The sequence below is a fragment of the Archocentrus centrarchus genome, chromosome 5 (assembly GCF_007364275.1).
Source record: "Archocentrus centrarchus isolate MPI-CPG fArcCen1 chromosome 5, fArcCen1, whole genome shotgun sequence".
NCBI classification, from domain to species: domain Eukaryota; kingdom Metazoa; phylum Chordata; class Actinopteri; order Cichliformes; family Cichlidae; genus Archocentrus; species Archocentrus centrarchus.
Window position 1 is genome coordinate 25,184,677 of NC_044350.1, and position 24,969 is coordinate 25,209,645.

The 24,969-nt window shown below is 40.3% G+C and overlaps 1 protein-coding gene across 1 annotated transcript; it reads right to left on the reverse strand.

Moving 5' to 3' along the window:
* Positions 1–9,312: 9,312 nt before the first annotated feature.
* Positions 9,313–24,118, reverse strand: fam210b (family with sequence similarity 210 member B). The gene is made up of 3 exons (XM_030729443.1): positions 23,435–24,118; positions 12,411–12,604; positions 9,313–10,191 (listed from the first exon to the last, which is right to left on the reverse strand). Exons 1-3 carry the CDS (start codon positions 23,954–23,956, stop codon positions 9,975–9,977), a joined length of 933 nt encoding a protein of 310 aa, XP_030585303.1. The 5' UTR covers positions 23,957–24,118; the 3' UTR covers positions 9,313–9,974.
* Positions 24,119–24,969: the final 851 nt, after the last annotated feature.

Here is a 24,969-nt window from a genome sequence, read left to right on the forward strand (position 1 = left end):
TAGAGGAACAAGAACACCACATACCTAATCACAAGAGGAAGGAACACTGACAGTGGACTTAAACTACAGCACAAGGAACAGCCACCAGGACTAAATCTACTTACAGTAACAGAAACAATAAAACACCAAACAGACCCAGGAACACAGGACACCTGAGAACTGAAACACAGGATTAAAGTTTACAGTACAAACTAAACAACAGCCAAGAAGAGAATTCAGATAAAACTAAAAAGCCTGAGGACATAAACAAAGAAACCAACTAGGAATTACCAGAAAAAGAGGCAACAAATGTAAAACTGCAAAAACGACAATGAACTAATAACTTTAAACAAAAGAAAACTGAATGTAAACAAACTGAAAATGCTGGGTCATAAACTCAGGACTGTGACAATAAGATCCAAGCAAAATGTATATTAACTAGAAACACTTCGTCATGGAGGTTGGTGACACAGGCTGACACGTTGCTTTTTTTTTTTGAGATCTGCGACATGATAGACACGAGTCTCAGTCTGCACCGAGATGATCCCTACCCAGCTAGCGATGGCTAACTACATAACCGTTTGTTACGTGTTGTTGGTTAACAACGTAATTACTCATGGATACATACCTTTGTCTTCTTGTATTTTTTCTTCCTTTAATCTTCATTTTTCTCTCTTCTACCCCAGAGGGATGGGTCCTTTTCTGTGTCATTTCTGCCTGTAGACTCCGGAATTACCTGCCACTTGATATCTGTACTGCACAGTCTGCAGTCTTTTGAATGCCATCTTAAAACTTTTAATTCAGGTTCAGTTTGAGTGGTGTCCTTTTGTTTAACCTTGTTTTTATTCAGTTTTATTGCATTTGTTAGTATTTATGTTTTATTTTATTGTATTTACTTTGTTAGTCTATGGTTTTATCTTGTTTGTTTTAAACTGACTCATAAAGCACTTTGATCAGCCTTGTTACTTTTAAATGTGCTATAGAAATGACGCTGGCATTGACACTCAACCTTGCCTGCAGGGGTAGGGGCCTTTCATCAAACCTGAGGCCAACCACAGATGAAGTGTTCACTCATATCACCACTCGGTTCTGGGCTGAGCAAAAGGTGACATTGAATGTAACCAAGGAGCTGATTTTCTAGGTCTTCTTTCTCTCACACGTCACATGCGTGCTGGCAGCGTCAAGCTTCAGCACTGCATCGATCCAACTTTTGTTTTGTTTTGTTTTTCTGGCTGCAGAAAGGATCATGCCCCTCCTGATGGTTAACGTGGGGTCTGCAAGCTGAACTTGTGATAACACACAGTTTAAGTTCCAGCTTCATGAACATCATGTCCATATGTGACTCCATCCCATCCTGAGTACGCTCTTCAGTCATACCTGGACCCTGACACCCTTGATCAGCCAGGCAAGTGGCTACTTTTTTCATGTTTGTGCAACACACCATGGATTTTATTCATATTTATATGGACACATACTGTTTTAAAGAAGATCTCAACACTGTCATACCTGCATACTGGACGAGTAATTGGATCAGTTAAATGTTTTTCACAAAAATGTGGAAATGCAAAAAGTTTTTGAAAGTTTAACAGTGTGTCTCTGTGTGCATTGGGCTTTATCTGTTATTTCTTCTCAATTAACCATAAGCAGTTGTTGGTTTTCAAAATGTAAGCCAGCCAGCTGTAATTTCTCATGTGTTGTACCATATTTTTTAATGGCAACAACAGCTGCCAGTAATTTACCATAAAACAGGATTTTTTTTTACACTATATACATGAAAACATTTACACAGACACTTTCATTTTTTTTTTTTATTATTATTTTAAATTTGGTCTCAGTGGCCTAAAAATTATATTCATATACAACCAAAGGTGATTCAGCAAATATGTTTTAAATGGATGATTCCTCACTTTGTGACAGTGTAATGTCACAATTTTGAGGAATCATGTTTACATATTTGCTGAGTCTGAAATTTAATGCCAGTGAACTGATCAGTGGTTGGTTTAAAGAGCCCCCCAACAATCAGAAGATCCCCTCTGAGCAAGCCCTTGGCGACAGTGGGGAGGAAAAACTCCCTTTAATAGGAAGATACCTCTGGCAGAACCGGGCTCAGGAAGGGGCAGCCATCTGCTGCGGCCGGTTGGGGGGTGCGTGATGGAAAAAAGGAATGATTTCTTACCATACCTCTGAGGAGTTCACTGACATATTTAGCTGTATATAAATGTGATTTTTAGGACAATAAATCAGATTTTTATGAAGCGTTTCTAGTGAATAGCCGAAGGAACCAATTGTGCTTCTTTTTCTTCTTTTTGGGTTTCTCTGCCTCGATCGTAGGATGTGCCTCAAGCTCATCCAGCTTGGTGGTAAGGATCATCTCTTTTTCCTGCTTTGTTTTTAAAGACTCCTGCAAAGATTTCACAGTATCCAGCAGCGAGTCTCCTTTTTCTTCCTTGCCTTTCTCTGTGCCGTGTTTTTTTGGGCAGACTCTTGCAGACGCTCCACAGTCTCCTGCAGCAGTTCCTTCTCTGCCTTTGCTTTTTCCAGTTGAGTTGCCATGCGGCTCTTTTCTTCCTTCTCTTCCTTTGTGATTTTGAGGTAGGAAGCATAAAGGTCATTGTAGCCAAGAACCTACAGTTTCAAAAGGGTACAAGCTGCAGGATGAGCTAGATTAACTAATTACTGAAGTAGGAAGTCGAGAGAAAAGTAAGCACCAAAAATCTGCCTTGTGAGTGAGCGTCTGGTCAGCTGTACCTTCGTGGGGTCAATGATGCCCTTCTCCACCATGTTGACGAACTCATCTCTCTCCGTGTCTCCCTAGCTAACGTTGTCAGACACTACACATCTCTTGCATTTCTCTACTCGCTTCCTGGATCCTGCTTTTCTCACTTTTCCATTCTTGGTTGTTCTTTCTGTCTCTCATACACAAACCTGTTCCCTGGTTTGGTGGTAGAGCAGCAACTTAGTAACCAGTTACAGGACAGATATGCCCAAAGGTATTTACTGTTTTACATAATTGGTTCCACTGTTTGACAATAGAAGCGTTGTTAAGAAATGGAGCTTTTCTGTCCACTGACAGTAGAGGGCTTTCCATTTCAAATGGATGCAGGGAGCAGTGAGTCTGTAAGAACTGTAACACAACAGGATTTGATTGACAGTAATGAATGGTAGCAACTGTACTTTTAAAAACAGAGTCTGTAACTCTAAATGACCTCTTTATATGGACAATGTCTATACCAACATGTAAAAAACTATTTGGACTTTTTTGTTCACTTAAAAAAAAACAAGCATTTTTTAAAATAAATACACACATATTAAAAATATCTCAATGAAACTCCCCTAACCTGCCCCAGAGGCGCTTAAGCAGGTGACTGAACTCCTTTTGCTCTACATCCAGCTGAGGAGACGATCAGGAAAAGGTGAGTACTGGTATCATCTATATTAACACACACGTGTTTAAACTGTGCTACACAAAGCTTAGGTTTACAAGACAAATAATTATGAGTTGTGAACAGTTCTGATTGAGGTTTTCTTTGTGACAATTAGGATGGCAGGTCCCAAAATATCAAGTAAACTCAATAAAGAATGCCCATTAACTTCCACTATGAATCATTTATAAACTAGTGTAAATACAGCTATATGTAACGGTCTCTATCACAGCACACAATGCACCAACAAAAACTAATATTTTGTTATAGATGAAACATTATCTAGACAATGCTGAAAGTAAATGAGATGGGGTAAGGGAGTGGGTAAGGTAGGAAGAGGGTGACAGATGCTCTGCTAGTGCAAGCCCCCGTTCTTTCTTCTATGCCGTCCTTTCTTTTTCTCAGGCATTACTTCGTCTTCACTCCTGGGTATTCTACTTCTCGTCTTCTTTTCTCTCACTGTTTTCCTCACCTTTGTCCGCCTTTCTCTTTTGTTCTGTATCTTCCTTTCTTTGCTTGTCTTTTTCCTCCTTTTCTGAAGAAGCTCTTCTTTTTGCTCGAGCTCTTCTTGGGGCCTGCTGACTTTCTTTCTATTTTATTTTTGAGCAGGGCAGTCTGCTCCAGTAGAGATACGTCCTTGACCACCTTCATCTCCTTGATTGTGGAGTAAAGTGCAGCTCTTAGTCCCAGCACGACTGCGCTGTGACGAACCTGGGTAGCGTAGTGCTGGGGGGTCACAGCAGCTGGCCAACAACTGATTTGGACCACAATAGGCAGCACCAGTCTGATTTGGGGCATGTGAAATGGACATAATCACCAGTCATTCATGATCATAGAGTCTTAAAGCCTTAGAAATGGCCTTGTAACCATTTCTAAGTTAAGGGACAATTACTTTTTCCCACAGGGGCAGGTAGGTTAAACAAATTAAAGTTGCCTAGTAATGGTACTGTGGATACTGTAGTGTTGTAACAATCTCTTATTTTAGTATTACATAATCACAACTAATATTTTTGTAGTAGTCTGTCTTCTGCAGCTTTGCTTATACTGTACAGACAGTAACAGGTAAATGTCCTCTCTGTGTCCTGTCCTGGATGTTTTATATATCCTCAGAGGCCTGTAGAAGCTGCTGCAGAAGGCCTTTCATTCACATCTGCACCACTCGCTGAATCAATGTAAGTTTAGTCAATTATTTGGGTTCTCTATCACTGCTGTGTATACTGTCATTATTATTATTATTATTATTTTATTATATTGCTATTGTTGTTATCACAGTTGAACTTTGTTACTAATTACAGTAAATGTAATTCATAGTTAAACAGTGAGCATTGCTGCATGTTTGAATACAGCTACAAGTCAGGCAACAAGCAGCACGGGGGTTCAACTCACCTAGGGCAGCAAAATGGCTAGAGCCGGCTCTAATCTGCACCCCATGTGTAGAAAAGATTAAAGAATAATTGGACAAATTGTAGAAGCAGGACATAAACTAAATTCCAGAAGCCTGGAAAGGCAAAGTGAAGGTGGGTTACATCAAGGCTATGATGAAAGTGAAATTATAGAGGCAGTCATCCAGTCCATCACACCTGAAGTCAAACTAAAAAGGTATTTGGACAGCAGACACAATCTCACACTTACCTCTCTAACACAAGTCATCAAGACACGTTTCATTGAGAAAGCTGCCACAGAACTGTACCATTCACTTACCCATGCTGCTCAGGAGCAAAAAGAAACCTCTGTCCAGTTCCTGATCCCTATTATAGATCTCAGACAAAAAAGTCCTCTTTGCATCTGAGAGAGAAAAAGATGGGCTGAACTATAACCCTGAACTCATACAGACTCAGTTCCTGCAGTGATTATTAACAGGACTGCAAGATGATGCTGTGTGTGCATGCGAATATCGAGCCTTACCTGCATGATCCAGCTGTGTCAGATGAAGTTCTACTGGAGAACATTAGTGCAGCCTACAGTGTACGGTGAGAATAAAAAGGTAAACTGTCATCCGGTGAAAACAATTCACTCATTTCTGACTGACAAAGCCATTTGGCTAAATGGTGAAATGTTTCAGAATTTAAAAAACTTGAAGCTAGTTTACTTAACTGAGTTTTCATACGTAAAGAAATCAATAAGCTAAAGAAATGATCATATGGCTCAAACATGGGCCCAAACTCTGCCTCATGGACGAACTCCTGGATTTGAATTCTTATCCATGACTGCTTTGGTGGAGCGAGTCTCCTCGTGGCTGGAGCTAATCTGAGCAAGAAGTGTGTTGTGTCATCCCTCCGGGCTCCCTCCTTCTCTCTCTCTACCTCCTTGACTTCCTTCCTCTTCAAATACTCTTCCAACATCTCATCACTACTCTTCCTCTGTGCCTTGCCTAGTCTGGGTGTCACTGCAGTCCCCTCTCCTGCACTCTCTGCCTGATCATATAGCTCACCTGCTGCTTCTGTCTCTGTCTCCTCCTCATCCCGGCCATGTAGATTGCTCTATGTGGCCAGGATGAGGAGGAGACATAATCTTTCTCACTGTAGCGTGATGGACTGCAGACCGCAGAGCAGCTAACTGCCAAAACATCTACTTTCATAGGTGCGCTCACAATTTGTGGTGAGCAGTTAATCAAGTGTATTTGACTATCAGCTCCTGGCTGTCACTTTCCCACTTAAATGGGATGGAAAAATTAAGGATATACTTATCCTGCATTTTAGCTTTGTTTAATAAATAATGACACAGTCTAATGTCACGCTGTTAATTTGAACTTGGATTTAAAGAAGTTTATAACCTGAAAAAGACCAGAGGATTTTTTTTTTTATAATATCCTGACATGTAAAACCTTTGAATTGAAAGCAGATGTTTTTCTTTTTTCACATGAGTTTGTATCTGTGGCAGTGCACACACTCTAACATACAACTGCAGAGGTGTGAGGAAGGAGATGAAGCTGACAGAGTCCAGTGCCTCATAGGTAGCCAGACAGAGTGGCTGGAAGCATTGTCACCAATTTGTTCCTAGCCATAGGGAACATACAGGGGATGGAGAGGCGATGGCAGCTCCCTGTCCTCATCGTGGCTAATGAGGCCCCACCTTCGTCTTCCTCTGTGTGTATTGTTTATGTGAGAGAGTTCAGTTTGTTTAAGTTTAGATATCTAAGTGATATATTGCTGGTATCTATGTTAAAGACATTAAGAGTACAAGCTGAGAACTCTATGATGTAGCACTGTATTTGGAGTTCAGGAGCTCCTCAGTGTGGTTAAAACAAGAAGTGCAACCAAAAATGCAACCTTTTTCCTCACTTTGCATGTTCCTCTGTTAGATTAAAAACAAATCATAAATAAAAATTCAAATAATTTTAAATCATGAAATTGTTTGCTTCTAGTGAAACCTGCAATAACTTCTATAAACAGATATTGGCATGTGTCTCCAATCTCATTGTACATTCTGTATAATGACAATAAAGGCATTCTATTCTATTCTAATACACAGATCTTTAGTGCAGTGTTCTGGTTCCCATTTGTGGTCTGCCAGTAGTCCAGTCATGTTTGAGCAAGCTTTGGTTGGTTGGCAGGTAACCAGTAGGTGTGGAGAGCAAAAGGAGAGCTCCATTTTCAGAAAGGCAATCTGATAATGATCATCAATAATCCAACAAAGATGCAATGAAGGTCCTCTTCTCTGCTTAGATAAACAGTATATATTTAGCCCCCAGGCATCCTGAGCACCTTTTAAAGGTTCCATGTAGCACCAAGTGTTGTGTTTTGTTTTGTGTGTTCTTCAGTGTTGGTGAATAAACACTTGGTTGGTCTGCTTTGCCTCAAGCGTCCTGCTTTTATCCAGTCGCTACTTGCCACCCTAAGAAGTAGCGTCAGAAGTGGGATCATAAATTGTTTAGAAACATGTGGAATGCTCACCAACAGTGTTGGAGACTAGTCATTTGCACTTTATTGCTAAAGGTATTCACTCACCCATCCAAATCATTGAATCCAGGTTCCAATCACTTCCATGACCACAGCTCTTAGGCATGCAGACTGCTTCAACAACCATTTGGGAAAGAATGGGTCGCTCTTGGGAGCTCAGTGAATTCCAGTGTGGTATCGTGATAGGATGCCACCTGTGCAGCAAGTCCAGTCATGAAATTTCCTTGCTACTAAATATTCCACAGTCAATTGTTAATCTTACATCATCAATCACAATGGAAAGTTTTGGATGCAGTGGTGTAAAGCACTCCGCCACTGGACTCTAGAGCAGTGGAGATGTGTTCTCTGAAGTGACAACTCACACTTCTCCATCTGGCAATCTGATGGACGGGTCTGAGTTTGGCTGTTGCCAGGAGAACAGTACTTGTCTGACTGCACTGAGCAGTTTATTGGAGGGGGTATTATGATGTGGGGTTGTCTTTCAGCAGCTGGGCTCGGCCCCTTCCTGTTCCAACATGACTGCACACCAGTGCACAAAACAAGGTCCATAAAGACATGGATGAGCAAGTCTGGTGTGGAAGAACTTGCCTGTGCTGCAGAGTCCTGACCTCAACCTGACAGAACACCTTTGGGATGAATTAGAGCAGAGACTGCGACCCAGGCCTTCTCGTCCAAAATCAGTGTCTGATCTCACAAATGCACTTCTGGAAGAATGGTCAGAAATTCCCATAAACACTCCTCAACCTTGTGGAAAGCCTTCTGAGAAGAGTTGAAGCTGTTATAGCTGCAAAGGGTGGGTTGACATCATCATTTAATATGATTTCAGTGAAATATTTCTAGTCTTTGTCTGAATTTTGATGATTATGGCTTATAGCTCATAAAAATCAGAAATCCAATTATTAGAATATTTGCTAAGATCAATCAAAAATATCCAGATTCTGAAAAATGTGCCCATTTATACTCTTAATGCTTGGGTTAGGCTAATCTACCATAAATTACTGCATTAATGTGGAGCGGCATGGAGGTGATCAGCTTGTAGCACTGCTGAGGCATTATTGAAGCCCAAGTTTCTTTCACAGTGCCCTTCAGCTTCTTTATTTGTTTGTGTCTGTGTTTCTCATCTTCATCTTGCCAATACTCCATACAGGCCAATCAAGCACAGTAATAAGGTCAGCAAAAGGCTTGCTGAAAAAAGAAATAGGCAACTCCTTGAAATTTGTCAGCACATGGAAGCATAAAGTGCTCTTAAATCTCCTGGTAGATGACTGTTGTAATGACTTTAGATTTCATAAAACAGCAGATCAGCCAACACCGGCAAGGACTTGTTTTATTGTCCTGTTTAAAGCATTTGTTAGAAAAGTAATCAACTGTGCTGTAAGTTGATTATCTATAATGTTGTTTTTTTTGTTTTTTGTTTTTGTTTTTTTACATTATAAATGATTATCTATAATGTACTACACTTCAAAAATAACTTTTCCACAATTCTCACAGTTAACTTTTTTACAGGGTACATTGGGGTTTTTTTTTCTTTTTTTAAAACAGGCTGCTGATGATGGAAATGCTGAAGGTGAACTGAAAGTGGCAGAAAGGAGTGGTGGTGCCCTAGAGGAGAACTGAGTGGATGCTGGTTTGAATCCTTGAACTGGCTTCACTGTGGGCCCTTGAGCAAGGCCCTTAACCCCCCAGGTTGCTCCCCAGGTGCCTTCTAGCTGCCCCCTCCTCCACGTTATGCTGTGTGTGCTACATACTGCATGTATATGTATGTGACAAATAGTTCTTCTAAATGGTGACGTTAGGGGCTCTAAACTCAAAGCAATGAGCTCAAAGACACTGTAACACCGCAGCACTAAGGAGAGCGCTCACTTTCAGGATTTGCTACTGTGAATATACCGATTCTCTCTGCTCATTGTTCTGTTTAAATATTAACAAAGCTGGCAAATAATGTAAAATGCTTTGTGTGAAGGTGGTATTTTCCAACAAGAACACACAAAATCTAAAAGATAACTTCCCTTTAATTAAATACGCAAATCAGGAAAAAAAATCCAACATTTTTCATCCAAAGTTTGCAATGAAATACAATCAGCTTCACTCATATTAATGTTCTTGCAGTTATTACAGGTTGCTGTATTTGGAAAATAAAAAGGAGGAAAGGGAATAAGAGGGAAAGCGGCAGAAAGAGGGAAGGGCTGGAAATGGATGTCAAGAAATGAGGGGGGGGGGGGATGCAGGAAGGGAAAACAACAGCAAATGATATGAAGGGGAGAGAGAAGCACAGTAAGAAGAGAGAGAAAGAAGAGCTGAGAGGTAGGGGACAGAGCAGACCTCAAGTATTCTGCTGATTCATAAAACACCAGAATATGGCCAAGTCAGCTAGAAAACAGTGCAGAAGAGATTCACTTAATCCTGCAGGAAACCTTAAAAATATTTCATGTCCATTCTTCTGATTACAAATAAATATTTGATCATTTACGTAACATATGTCCTTGTGTTTGATGAGCCAAAGACCTCAAACTTCAATCTCACAGCAGGAAATGATGAAGGAACTATTTCACCTGAATTCACGAATGCAAAGATGTTTCAAGTTGAAGCCAAATGAGTCAGGAATTACACAGGCTTTATGGCTATTAAGGATGTTTGTTGCTTAATGAGGCAGCAGAGGAGGAGAGAGGGGTCATCAGGGTGCAGGTGTGGGCGGTTTGAAGAGTCCAGTCTTTCTGAAGTAGCGCACGATTAGAGGCACAGACACCAGAGTGATGCTGATGCGAACAGGAGCGAAGAGCTTGTGAATGGCGTAGGCCAGGACGAATGTGCTGGTTCCGGCGGCCGTCTTAGACTGAACGATCGCCTCGCTGAAGCCCAGTTTGTACAGCATGGCCGTCATATCGATTCCACTGGGAACACAAATGACAGAAAATTTGTAAAAAAGGGACTAGAACGTGCGTAAGCATACAGTTAGGTCCATAACGCCGCCACAGTGGATTTTGAAAGCAAACAATTAGACTTTTAATTTATGAGGTTTCACATTTTCAGAGGCTTAAACATAATTGGACAATCTAACACTGAATTCTGCGGTCATCCACTTTAATTGTCTTTAAATGTCTGTTCTGATAATGAGCTATTTACCAACCATGTTAAATGGGAATTAAAGCTGAAAGTCTGCAAGTCAATCAAATCTTGTTTATTTGATTTGTGCACAGAGGCAAAAATACAAAGAAATGCTTTTTTGTCAAAATACTTATGAACTGTCTGTCTTTGGCATGTATAAAACTTTTTTTTTTTTTACATTTATTTTTAATCATATGAATGAATGGAAACAGTTTACTACACACGCCAATATTTGGGGCCATGCAGCATTTTTATCATCATCATAATAATCATTTAAATACATAAAGATTCAGTAATCAATAGTCTACATCAATGTAAAAAAGGAATTAAAATAAAATTACATAAATAAATAAAACACTATATTAAGCATTTTTATTACAGAATTAGTATAGACCAGAAATAAATTAGATTATATCTTTTAAAAGTTGTCATTGCCCAATTTAATTCCAGCTGTAATTCACCTTTATCTCCACCAGAGGGTGCTATGAAGACCGTTTCATAATTTGTTTTCTCTAACTTTAACTTCTTAAACTAAAAATATCAGCACCATAGATTTAACCTGCATTTTTTAAAAAAATGCATGTACCACTGCTTTTGTAAGAGGGGCTTTGGTTTTGCACTGTTTTTAATCTAAGCTACTTGGGGAAACAAATATGTAAACAATGTGCCAACAGCAGACCTCACGGCATATATATCACTCATTGACAGAGTAACAGCCCTGTTGCCCTTAGCATGTTTACGTCAGCTAAATATAACAATCCGTCTACACCCTGAATGCTGTTTGCCCAGCACACAGTCTCACATTAGCAGGCCACATGCTTGAGTACTGTGGCTGCACAGTGATAATGCACAACATTTACAGAGAGTCAGTTTTCAGTTCAAGGGTCATTATCAGCTTTAGAAGGAAAGCCGTCAGATAATATCTGTAAAGCATCTTTGGTATTCGTGTCTCTGGCATGTGGCCACACAGAAAATTGTTTGGGCTGATAAAGCATGGGTGTGTTGTGCTGCTTTGGCTTTTCAACGTCTATCACCACCAACAGACAGGGTGTAAAGACTTCAAAATCAAATTCTTACAAGACGAGCAAATTACACTTCAGCGTGAATTTAATGTCTGCATCCAGAGCCAGTGAAATAAGGCTGGCAGCATATAAATATTGAGGAGCCTGTACTTTGCTATTGCATCTGGAAGAGGTCCCTTTACTGCCAATCTGCATTCCTCAATGAAAAAGCAACCCAAGGATCGGCCAATTCCCGAGGACATATTCAGCTTAAAGAGAATTTTTACACTTAGAAGCTTTTCCACTGCTGGATAATATCAGTAAAAGAAGTTTTCCCTTAACACTTCATCTGTGTTTATTTGAGTTAATGATTTCCTACATTTTCCCAAATGGACTGGAAAGGATTTCAGAAAATGTGGTATTCAGCTGTGTGGACTGTTGTTTCATGGGCAACAGAAAGTCTCTTATCCTCTAGTACAAAAGACTTTATCCATAAAACTTAGTGTGTGGTACACCTACAAGGTCTCTTCTATCCTTTGAGGACCTATTACTGTTAAGGAATAAAACAAAATGTTAACTTTTCCCCACATCAGGTTTTAGTGTTGCTAACACATGGCATATTACCGACTAACTGTTCTGAATCATTTTTGGAGAAATATCAAAATTGTATATGCATTTTATAATAGTAAATATTTTTTAGTCTGTAATTCAGAACAGTCAATTTGAAGATGCCACTTGTGTGGTTGTAATGGCATACTTTCATCATTTTTATATTTTATGGAATGTTTTTGGTAATAAAAATAACCTTTAGTGACTGCCTTTGTTTAGTCAGCAGTAGGTCTGCATTCTTTGTAGTTTTTCTTTAAGGTGTAAAACAGTTAAGTACATAAGTGAATTATGAACTTGGACTTGTAAGTCAGTTTTTAATCATTCCTTAATCTCATGTATGTAAATTTTATAAGATGCACAAACAGCCAATATGCAGAGACAGGTAGTTTTGTTACCTGGATATTAGCAGGTAGAACATTCCCAGAGACATGAGAGAGATCCCGATGTGAAAGGAAACTCCCACTGCTCCATACTCCTTGAAGACTTTCTTAAGCTGCTGGGTCTTGTTGGGTTTTTCTCCATCTGGCTCCTTGTTCCCCAGGCTCTTCTCAGATGATGCAGTAGATGCCTCCTTCAAAGTCTGAACATCCTGAACCAAAAAAAAAAAAGGAAGTGCAAAACGGGAGAGAGTGAGATGGGAGGATGGGCTGAGAATCTGTCTCTGTTGGTATAGGAGGCAACATACAAGACCGTGACTGCAAGGCAAAAGAAGATGCTTGTACTGAATTAAGATCATTTCATTTAACAATGGTGCCCTCAAATACAACTGCACATCACAATGATATTATTAAGACATCTTTCCAGTGCAACAAAGCCAAAGAGCACAATCAGTGGCAACAGAGGGCACTAAGGAATTGACCAGTTGTGTGTGTGTGTGTGTGTGTGTGTGTGTGTGTGTGTGTGTGTGTGTGTGTGTGTGTGTGTGTGTGTGTGTGTGTGTGTGTGTGTGTGTGCGCGCGCACGGATGTTGTTCCTGGAATCTGCTGGAGTCACTCCCCCAGTTTAGGGGTCACTGCCCCTAAACTCTCTCTCACATATCAGTCTGAATACCCCAGGGACCACTGTTAACTTCACCTTCCACATCCTCTCAGACCCCCTTCCCCCAAGCATCTCATGTTCCTTCTTCCTGATGTTACTGGCACTTGGTATTGCTACATCTATCACTACAGCGTCACTCCTCTGCTTGTCTATCACTACTATGTCCAGTTGGTTAGCCATAACTAGTTTGTCTGACTGTATCTGGAAGTCCCACAGGATCTTCGCTCGGTCATTCTCCACCACCCTTGGGGGCGTATCCCATTTTGACCTCGGGCCTTCCAGGTCATTCTCTGCACAGACTTTCCTGTCTGCAAGGCTTTGTTTGACCTACAATTACAGCAGCACAGAGGTTGTCTACATTATGATGCTACTTCCTAAAAACATTAACAATACTTTCATTGTTGATGTTTTTAGGAGTTTTAGAAATGTAAGTAGCATCATAATGCAGACACTCTCTGTGCTCTTGCAATTCAAGGTCAAACAAAGCCTTGATTTTTTTTATGAGCCTCCTATTCACAGAGCAGCTGAGTCAGCTGATTAAACACAGGCTGCTACTGCTGTGTTGTTTAGGTAATTCACATTATCACTCAGCCCCTTACACACTCAAATAAAGTCAGTCACTTTGTGCTACACACAAAGAGCCTCTCACACACATCAGTCTGTGCTTGTGAGCCCAGACACGCACCACTCCAAGATGAACAAGCACCAGACACACTCCAGCTGCCTGACACGTAACAGGGAGCACACAGGTCACTCCAATGTGTGAGAAGCAGATTAGTGAACTGCAACACACAATAACGACATTCAGACCGCAGTAAATAGACTGCAGCAGAGCAGTGATGGTGGAGACTTGAGAATGCCTGTAGTTTGTAAACAGTATGTAAATAAACACAACCGTCCATCTGGCCTTATGGCTAAGGCCTTAATGGTTTTATGCCATTAAGCCATATGGTCAAAAACAAACAAGTTTTGTGTCATGATATAAGTTTTCATTCTCCATTTCTCAGTACATCATTTAACCTTTTAGAAAACCCAAATATAGTTGATTGGTAATTTGTTTACCAAACACAAATGAACTTAGTGCACCTCAGAATTGGTTTAGGTTACAACACTATCGCCAATGCAGGTGACCGAGGCCGGCCTATTGGCTGCTGCTGCAGCTTTGCATATCCACGAGAGCACCATCTCTGATCTGAATGTTCTTGGCGAAAAGTTGATTTAACAGAAATACCAAGATGAGGCGCTTCAGCCTGTATTTGTGCCATTCTTGTGGCAGCACCCTGATCTGCAGCTGTTTCAGCAGGACAACACCTGACCCCTGGATTGAGAGCATATCCCAGCACTTCCCTGGCCAGCATTTAGTCCTGATATGTCTCCACCAGAAAACAAACCAAAAGTAAGCAAAAAATAATTTAAGCATAAAAATTCACAAAGAAAGAAAAAATAAATAAATAAATCAATATAACATCCTCAACTTCATCAAAGAGTAAAACAGTTAAATGTTAATTAATTAAACATTAAGTCTCTCTCTTCTAAGTCCCTGTTAGTAAATGATTTAATAATTGATGAACATATTGATTTATTCAGAAACCTGGTTACAGCAGGATGAATATGTTCGTTTCAATGAATCAACACCCCCGAGTCACACTGTCAGAATGTTGAAGCACAGGTTGAGGAGGAGGAGGAGCAGCAACCTTCCACTCCAGCTTATTAATTAACCAAAGACCCAGACAGAGCTTTAATTCATTTGAAACTGACTCTTAACCCTGTCCACCCTAACTGGAAAACTCAAGAACAAGTTTTATTTGTTGTTATCCATCATCCACTTCGTCCTTACTCAGAGCTTCTGTCTGACTTCTCAGACTTTTTATCTGATTTAGTGCTGAGTGCAGATAAAATCATTATAGTGGGTGATTTTAGCATCCATGTAGGTGCTGAAAATGCCTCAACACTGCATTTAAACTACTATTAGACTGAATTGGCTTCTCTCAAAATGTAAATAAGCCACTTTAATTGCACACTGGAATAAAAGGCGAAATAAATAAATAATAAAGAAACTAGGGCTGCATAAAACGATTATTTTAGTAATCAAGTATTCTATCGATTATTCCAGCGATTAATCGAGTAATCGGATAAGAAATACTTTTTTTTTTTATTAACAGTTTATCTGCATATTTTAACTTCCGTAATGCAGTTTCTCGCCATGTGAACAAACAGCGGTGAATGGAGCAGCTACAAAGTTCTCTTTTCTTCACCTTAACACTTGCTGATCAGGTGCTTGATGAAGGACCTCCAGCTGTTTCACAGATTTAATGGTGGTTACTAAAAGAAAAAGCTGCTGTTTTGGACGCTGGAAAAACGTTTCATTTTTCACTACTTGAGCTCACCGTCACAGCTTCGCCTCTTTGCGCTTGCGCAGTTAAAACCGCTGCCTGCTTCGAGTGTTTTGAAAAACTAGTGGCTGCGGGAGCCATGGCGCATGTGTGAGTAATGGTGTAATGCTTTGTATTCACAAGCATTCTCGAAAATACGTTTCTACTGCAGGTCTATATTTAGTCACTAATAAGGGATTAAAGTATAAAAAATATTTTGTAGGAGCCCCTCGGTCCTGGGGGGCGGGCCTTCCGGTACCGAACCATCGCTAGTGCTAATGGCCCGCGCTCGCTAGCAAACCAGTTCTGGTAGCTACAGCTGAAGTAAAGACAAAAATAGCAGCTGAAATTCTCAGCGAGCACAACACACACAGACACACAGAGAGCAGTGGAGGCGTGGAAATGCATGTCAGCGACAGTTGCCACCCGTCCCGTAAAGTACGGAACCCCGCATGTTATGGAGCCGTATTCCACGGAGTCCCGTAACATACGGGGTTCTGTATTTTACGAGACAGGTGGCAACTCTAGTGATGATCCACTCTGTGTTAAATGAAATCCATGGCAGCGACGGAGAGCTTTTTAGAATGTGTGCTTGTGTATACGTGAGTGATTCACACTCCAGTCCAGTAGGTGGCGGTAATGCAGTTCTATGTTGGTTTGCCAGCCCCCAATAAACCCACAAAAAAACGTCAGCACTAATGCTGCTAATGCTAGTGAGGAGCGCCGCTTACACCGAGACAGCTGAGCGCTGCAGAGTTTAAACGAAGCATCGACACCGTAAATTTGTGTCGATAAATTTTTAGAATCGATTTAATCGAGTTAATCGATGAATCGTTGCAGCCCTAAAAGAAACTATACAAAATAGACAACTTTTATAAGGTGCACCATATAGAGGAAGTTGTAGTGAATGAAGTATGTTTTTGCAATGGTATGACAGTGGGGTATTGTAAGCAAAGTGTCATATGCATAATGTGCAGTTTGCAGTCCAAAATACAAAACAGGAGCACTGTGTATGTGTGTGTCAGTCCTCATGTCAGAGGTGGCAGTTCACAAGTCGAATGGCCTGTGCAACAAAGCTGTTCTTGATTCTGGTGGTTCTTGATTTCACAATCGATACAGTCACCCTGATGGCAGGAGTGTAAAGAGGCCGTGTTGCGGGTGTGTTGAATCTTATAATGTTCTGTGCTCTTCTGATGACCTGGTGTGGTAAATGTCCCCCAGTGATGGTAAGACAACTCCTGAGATGGTTCTGACAGTCTTCACCACCCTCTGAAAAGCCTTTCTGTCCTGTGTAGAGTAGTACCCAAACCAGATTGTGAGGCCATTGGTGTGAACGCTCTTGATGATGCCTCTGTAAAAGCTGCTAAGAATTTCAGCTGGCATGCCAAACTTCTTCAGCCTTCTCAAACCCTGCTGTGACTGTGACCAGGAGAGATTGTCACTGATGTGAGGAATTTGAAGATGTTCACCCTCTCCACCACTTCTGCTCCTATATGGAGTGGTATGCATTGCACCCTCATCCTCCTTGGATCAACAACAGTTTCCTTAGTCTTGCTGGTATTTCAGGAAAGATTGTTGTCCTGGCACCATGCCGCCAGGTCTGTCACCTCTCTCTTATCTGCTGTCTCATTACCTCCAGTGATTAGTCCAATTATACTAATGATACTGGTTTTGTACTGGGAGGCAACACAGTCATGAGTAAAGAAAGTGTACAGCAAAGTAAGTACACAACCTTGGGGTGTTTCAATGTTCACAGTCACTGTTCTTGATGTGTGATTGATCATTCTGACAGATTGCGGCCTTCCTGTCAGAAAGCTCCGGATCCATTTGCAGATGGTGTTCGACAGCCCAAGTAAGTTCAGCTGATATTGCTGTGTTGAATGCTGAGCTGTAGTCAATGAACAGCATTCTCACATAACTGTCCTTGTTCTCCAGATGTGATAGGGTGGTGTGGATGGCAGTGCGGTGTGGGTTAAAGTACACAACCTGTGAGCTTGAGAGGAAATGGCGTTTCTTTAATTTAGAAGATGCTCTAAATTCTCTAATTTAGAAGATGCTTAGCCTGGAAAAGTTTGTTTATAAAAAAGCCCTCCGTAAAAGCTAGGACATCTTACTACTCATCACTAACTGAAGAAAATAAGAACAACCCCAGGTTTCTTTTCAGCACTGTAGCCAGGCTGACAAAGAGTCAGAGCTCAAGTATTCCTTTAACTTTAACTAGTAATGACTTCATGAATTTCTTTACAAATAAAATTTTAACCATTAGAGGAAAAAAAAAATTATTCATAACCATCTCATAGACATATCTTTATGTACAGCTACTTTCAATACTACAGATATTTATTTAGACTCTCTCAGATTGATCTTTCTGAGGTAACTTCAATAGTTATCGTCAACATATCTATTAGACCCCATTCCTACAAGAGTGCTCAAAGAAGTTCTACCATTAATTAATGCTTCAATCTTAAATATGATCAATCTATCTTTATTAATGGGTTATGTATCACAGGCTTTTAAGGTGGCAGTAATTAAACAATTACTTAAAAAGCCATCACTTGACCCAGCTGTCTCTAGTTGTGTGCTTATGCTGGGAATGTATCAACATACTTTTCTCCCAACAAAGAAAACTAATCAGGATTTAATAAACCTGTGACAGGATTGACTGAGCTTTAAGTTAAATAAAAGGGGGGGTTGCATTGTTGTAAAGGCAATAGCTACAAACAGTCATATGTAAAAGCATTTTGACTGCAGGTTTACAAAAATCTATATTTTTGCCTTGCTATGAGCACTATACAGTATACCATACTATAAGTTCAAATATTATACTAAAAGTAACTACCATTCCAATTTATAATTTGTCTGATGGGACTGCTCCACTAAACAATAAAGACAAGTTACTAAAGACAATAGTTGCACCAAAGCTGGAACTCCTCTTGGGAATATTTGACAAAGGGGAATCAGGGCACATGTGACACTAGCATATTTGCAGGGTTATAATGATGAAAATTTGACGAATATCAAGTCATTTTATCAAGTTATCAGCATGTTTTAGGAAAAAAAAGCAAAAAAAAAAAAAAAAAAAAAAGCTATTCTTCGAATTATGTAAAGATGTAGCATGTAGCATTTTTGAATGCTATCATCATATTACTCAAATTTCTTCTCTTTTCAAGATGAAATGCAAAGTTCCTCTGGAGGAAGACACACACACACACACACACACACAGGAAATACCTCAGTCTGCATGAATCCATTTTCTCACCAAGTACATATAACTGCCTACTGTGGCACTGACAGGAATGTTATTCTGCAGTATATGATCTGAAATGAAAGAATTGCCTCTTCTTTTTTTTTTTTATCTTGACTTGCTGATGCTGCAGACTGTCAGGTGATGAGCAATATAATAAAGTTAATACTGTAGGGGCATGGATGTGTATACCTAATTTCTAGGAAATTGCAAACAACAGTCAAGGCTCCTTTTATATGTAGTTTGAATGGTCTCTGTGACATCTGCAAAAGTGACACACTTGGTTGTTTTTAAAATTATGACTGTGGGAAACAAGGCCATTCATTACTATATGTGACATTTAGCCTTTACATACAGGAACTTCCATTCATGTCCCTTTCTTCCTTTTTGGCTACAGTAAGTCTCTGCTGGCAGACTGTCTCTTTGTGGGTTTTAGTCAGCCACTTAATCAAGAAGGAAGCAACAATGAAGAAGAGAGGAAGATGGGTGGAAAAACAGGCTTATCTGTTCTCTTGGCTAGAATTTGTCTTCCTAAATTTTGGCCCAAACACCCTGGACGAAGTCACACTTGGCAATATATTTACCAGGCTGTCAACAATGGACAATGGAAGAGACCAGAGTGGGTGAGGGAGCAGGCTTTTGCTTTTCAGAGGCGAGAAAGGCCAAGCTAAAAGTAAAGGAAGGCAACACTGTGGGAGGGTCATGTGAGTGAGCAGCTAAAGGGAGTTGTGCCAGGGAGAGTGTATAGGAGGGGAACAGTGGGACTGCTGTGTCTGATAACAGCTTTTCAGAGGCATAAAAACGCATGCAAAGTCACAGTGACATGCAAACAAGGACAAAGACACACTCACATGCAATGTACAGGGCTGTCACTCTGTCAGATTCTCACGGCATGATTATTGTGGTCAAAAGAATTGACAAATACTATACTACCACAATATCTGTGGCAATATTTTTGAGACTGCCATCCATGAAATTTATCTTTAGCTTTTACTGCATGTCTTGTCCCATACTGGCAAATGAATTACAGGGGGAACTAAAGTGTGTCTGTGACCATATCTGTACAAAAGTTTGGCTGGGACAAAATATTTATCAATACATGACATCGGTTCTGCTAGGTAAGCTGGCACACAATAGATATTTTATTAGCCAACTGATCGAAAAACAGCTAACTGATCATCTGCAGAGAAATGGTTTATTTGAAGAGTTTCAGTCAGGTTTCAGAATTCATCGTAGTATAGAAACAGCATTAGTGAAGGTTACTAATGATCTTATGGCCTCTGACAGAAGACCCATCTCTGTCCTACTAGATCTCAGTGCAGCATTCAATACTGTTGACCATAATATTTTATTACAGAGATTAGAGCATGCAGAGCAGGTATTAAAGGCACTATGCTGCAGTGGTTTGGATCATATCTATCTAAGAGAATCCAATTTGTTCATGTAAATAGGGAATTTTCTTCAAACACTAATGGTAATTATGGAGTTCCACAGGGTTCTTTACTAGGACCAATTCTATTTACATTATACATGCTTCCCTTAGGCAGCATTATCAGAAGGCAGAGCATCAATTTTCATTGCTATGAAGAGGATACCCAGGTTTATCTATCCATGAAACCAGATGATGTTAAACTGCAGGAATGTCTTAAAGACATCAAGGCCTGGATGACCTCAAATTTCCTGCTTCTAAATTCAGATAAAACTGAAGTTATTGTACTTGGCCCCACAAATCTTAGAAACATGGTGTCTAACCAGATACTTACTCTGGTTATCATTACCTTGGCCTCCAGCAACACTGTGGGAAATGTTGGAGTTATTTTTGATCAGGATATGTCCTTCAATGCACATATTAAACAAACATGTAGGAGTGCTTTCTTGCAGTTGTGCAATAGCTCTAAAAACATCCTGTCTCAGAGTGATGCTGAAAAAGATAGTTCATGCATTTATTAATTCTAGGCTGGATTATTGTAATTCATTATCATCAGGTTGTCCTAAAAACCAAGTCACCACCTTAGCAGGACACCAAGAACACCCGCTCTCAATGGTGAAAAGACGGAAGCCTCAGTGGTTTGGGCACATTGTAAGACATGACTCCTTGTCCAAAACAATCCTACAGGGAACAGTTGCAGATGATGAGGACGACCACAGAAATGCTGGACAGACGATGTCAAGGCTTGGACCAGTCAGGGTATGAACAACCTTCTGTGGGAAGTCGAGGAAGGGCCAAAGTGGTGAAAGACAGCGATGTCAGCATCTCTCATGCCTCCCTATGACCACAATGCAGTTGCGGGAATGAACTGAACCTAAGAACTCCCTGAAAAGTCTTCAGTTGATCCAAAATGCTGCAGCAAGAGTACTGACAGAGACTAGAAAGAGAGATCATATTTCTCCCATATTGTCTTCATTGGCGGCCTGTTAAATCCAGAATTAAATGTAAAATCCTTCTCTTCACATACAAGGTCTTCAACAGTCAGGCCCCAACTTATCTTAAAGACCTCACATTTCTCTCAGACTACAGGCTTACTTGCAGTTCCCAGGGTATTTAAAAGTAGAATGAGACGCAGAGCCTTCAGCTTTCAGGCCCCTCTTCTGTGGAACCAGCTCCCAATTTGGAATCTCGAGACAGACACCCTCACTGTTTTTAAGATTAGACTTAGAACTTTACTTTTTGATCAAAGTTATAATTAGGGTTGGATCAGGTGACCCTAAACCCTCCCTTAGTTATGCTGCAACAAGTCTATGCTGCTGGGGGTTCCCATGATCCCATGATCTTTTTCCTCTCACCTTTTTTCACTCTGTGTGTTTATACACCACTTTGCATTCAATCATTAGTTATTAATCTCTGGCTCTCTTCCACAGCATGTCTTTTGTCCTGTCTTGTAGAATCGTAGAACAAGTCTAATGCAAGGAAATGCAAATCAGTGAGCTGGTTAATTGAACTGAGCATTATAGTTGAATAATAACACACACATCCCAAGACCATAAAGCTGTATACACATACACTGGTCTTGCTTTTTGCCTTTTCAGCAGTATTTTTCCCTCTCCCAGTTACATAGATATTATGCTGTATCACAGATGTCAGCAATATAATGTATCAAGTATTGTATCGCATGATTGCTGTATTGCAATAACATTTCCTAGAAGTAGTATCATTACTACTTCTAGAAGCAATTAGCTGTGTATCACAATAGAATTGCATTGAGTCATTCTGCAATTCCCATACCTATACAAAAGCCTATAAAAAGACCAATAACATGATGATTTATGATCAACATTTATCATTTATCATCAACATATCCTTACATCACTTTTTAAATATCACACTATAACACAACACCCCTAAAACCCATGCATACAGCAGGAGGGAAACGGTAAAACAGTGAATCCCCCTGATCAGAGGCTAAAACAGATGCTGGAAAGTTGTCCCTGAAAAAGTTACACTGCATCAAGTTCTTGTTTTTTTGTTTCTTTTGTTTTTTCATTTGACTTACCTATTTAATGTGTGGTTTTATTAAGGAATTTCTTAGGCTCAACTTCACCAACCCCAACCTCACAATCCAAGATAGCAGCAACCAGTGTAAATACGGTGGTAAAACTGTGGAACTTTGGTTGTGCGTTTGTGACTTGCTAAATAATAGAACTTACAGAACAAATGTCTGCAGCAATGCTATGATATATGATAAATAACTATAAAGCCTAGATGAGGAAGCCTGATGATTCTGATAATTTTCCTCTACCATCATGTATTATTTTTCCTCTTACCTTTGGTTTATAATTGCATATCACAGTGAATGACATTCCCACCAGCCTCAGTTATGTATGGCTGCAACTGAGTTATTTCTCTTATCTATTTATCTATTCTCAATGAACTGTTTAGAATATGAAACTATAAAGAGAAAGAGAAAAATGTGCATGCACATTTCTTCAAATGGCTTAATTTGTCTGCATTTGTCCAAAACTGTCCAAAAACTGCAAATCTCATATTTGAAAATCTTAAACCAGCCAATGAATGATTAATTATTAGGACAGCTCCTTAGTCAAACTTGTTTGCAGCTCTTCTAATAAACTAATGCTGCTACGATGGTGAACATGGTAAAAAGCAAGGCAGCATCTTCTTTGAGAGCTCACTGCATCATTTACGGTGTGGCCTTGTACTTCTAAATCATCTGAGATGATGGGAATGTAATCCTGTGGAACCTGTCACACAGCTAAAGATGATGCACAGCAAACAATAGTGTTTGTCATGTCCGCCCACTTTCAGTTCTTTTAGCATCACGGGTGTTAACTCACCTACCCACGAAGAGCACGTGCGAAAACGCAAGCTGAATTTTACAACTCCTTCAGATACTTGGTGAGAATGACTCACCACCTCTCACTGACACTTGCTTTAAAAGGAACCATGAGTAAGCGCTCCGATGACAGCGCACAGTGCTGTGATCCAGCATGTGCTCTCCCAGCGCTGTAAATGGTACGTGTGCTTCTTCAAATACAGGTTTGGTGAAGGCAGATCAATTACACATGCACTGCTGTGGATTCTCTGCAAAGGCAGGCGGCCCACATAGCTGTGCGCGTCATGCAGTGTTGTATAACAAGCTGGCTTGCTCACATAAGGGCTGTTATGAGGGGAGTAAAAAGCGGCGCGTTTTCTTTTTGCATATTTTATAGACGTGTTTTGAATGTGTTGCCTGTAGGTCTCAGAGGCCCGGACAGCGTGTTCACTAGTTGATCTCTAGCGAGATGAGCTGGTGTTAAAGGTTTAACTTACCCCTTTGTTGTCATCGGTCTGTTCCTCGCTTTTTTTCGCGGCCGTCTGTGTGGATGAGGATCGGATCTGCATTGTCCTGGTGGAGCAGTGTCGACTGGAAATATCCCAGTTACCTTTAAACAAAACATTACCCACCGGGTCTCCCCCGCTGTTACGGCGCCTTTTTGTGAAAACGAACGGCTCCCTGATGATATTACATTCAGCGCCTTCACGGTGCACGCTTTTAGAAAGACTCACAGCTACAGCGGTCACCCGGTCCAAATGCACCCAGCCCGTTCTGGCTGCAAAACTAGACGTCACGTCCCAGTTCTGGATGAGTTCCGGGTGCTGTTTACCCAGGTGCACAGGGGCCAGATCAACGCGTCTGGCGGATGCGCAGAAACACCGGTACCGCTGGAACGAGTGGCCCTCGCGTAGTGTCAAAGTAACATCCTTCAGTCTGTTTGCTTTGACTCGCACCAAAAACGAGCCCTGTGACTTGAAAGCCACATCCAGAGCCGCTGCTGTACGACACAAAAACATTATCGACGGCGTTCACAAGAGCTTAGTGTCTCCAAAAACAAACAAACCAAAAAAATCTAATAAAGCGTCTCAGTCGTGCCGGACAACTAATTACGGTCATAAGTAGCTGTAAACATGCTGCCCTGTGCCCTCGGGTGTCCCTCCGGTCCTCTTGTTGACCGATTATCAGCAACAGCCAATGAGGGCTGACGCGCAACCGCAGATAGTAAAGACTGAAGTGAAGGGAGGGGGTACTTAAAGGTATAACCGTGCTGATTCATGTAATTGAGTTATAAAACTTCAAAGGCTGGTAAGTGCGTTTTAAATTCATGTTAAACGTGTTGGTATAGTATTTTAACTATTTGTACAGTTACATTTTTATGCAGGTCCCGATACTGCTTATAAATGCATTGGCTAAAAAAAATTAATTAATTAATTAATTAATTAAAATAAAAGGGGTCTCTTACTTTTTGCTCTCTGGACCAGCATGAACACAAATAGCTGAAGAAAAAAGAAGGAACTAAATATTAGTCTAGCTGATGGTCGTATGAACGCTTCGTGAACTTTATTTATTTAGTTACTGCAAAACTTTCATTTGCATAGCCGTAAAAAAAAAAAAAATCAATTAATCAAACAGATAAACTCAAGGTGAAAAATAAAAGACATCAGCAAAATGTTACACATTTTGAAAAGAAATGAAAAGAAACACTCAGTGCATCATGGGAACCCCCGCTATATAACTAAAACTGAAAATTAAATTGAACACAATTGTGGTAACTTTATATTCAATTTAATTTTCAGTTTTACTATATAGCGGGGGTTCCCATGATGCACTGAGTGTTTCTTTTCATTCACCTCTTTTACTCAGCTTTATACACCACTCTGCATTTCATCATTAGTTGGGCTTCTCTGTATTACTGTAGGGTCTCTAATTTACAATATAAAGTGCCCCAGGGAGACTGTTGTGATTTGGCACTATATAAATACAACTGAATTGAACTGAATTATTACAGCTCTTCAATTATGTGCTTAGT

What these genes read in the sequence shown, in the direction of transcription:
- fam210b (XM_030729443.1), bottom strand. Translation starts at nt 23,956, where the DNA reads ATGTTTTTGTGTCGTACAGCAGCGGCTCTGGATGTGGCTTTCAAGTCA. An exon ending in AGACCGATGACAACAAAGGG is followed by an intron (nt 12,605 to 23,434) that starts GTAAGTTAAACC and finishes TTTTTGGTTCAG; the next exon opens with GATGTTCAGACTTTGAAGGA. An exon ending in TTCTACCTGCTAATATCCAG is followed by an intron (nt 10,192 to 12,410) that starts GTAACAAAACTA and finishes TTGTGTTCCCAG; the next exon opens with TGGAATCGATATGACGGCCA.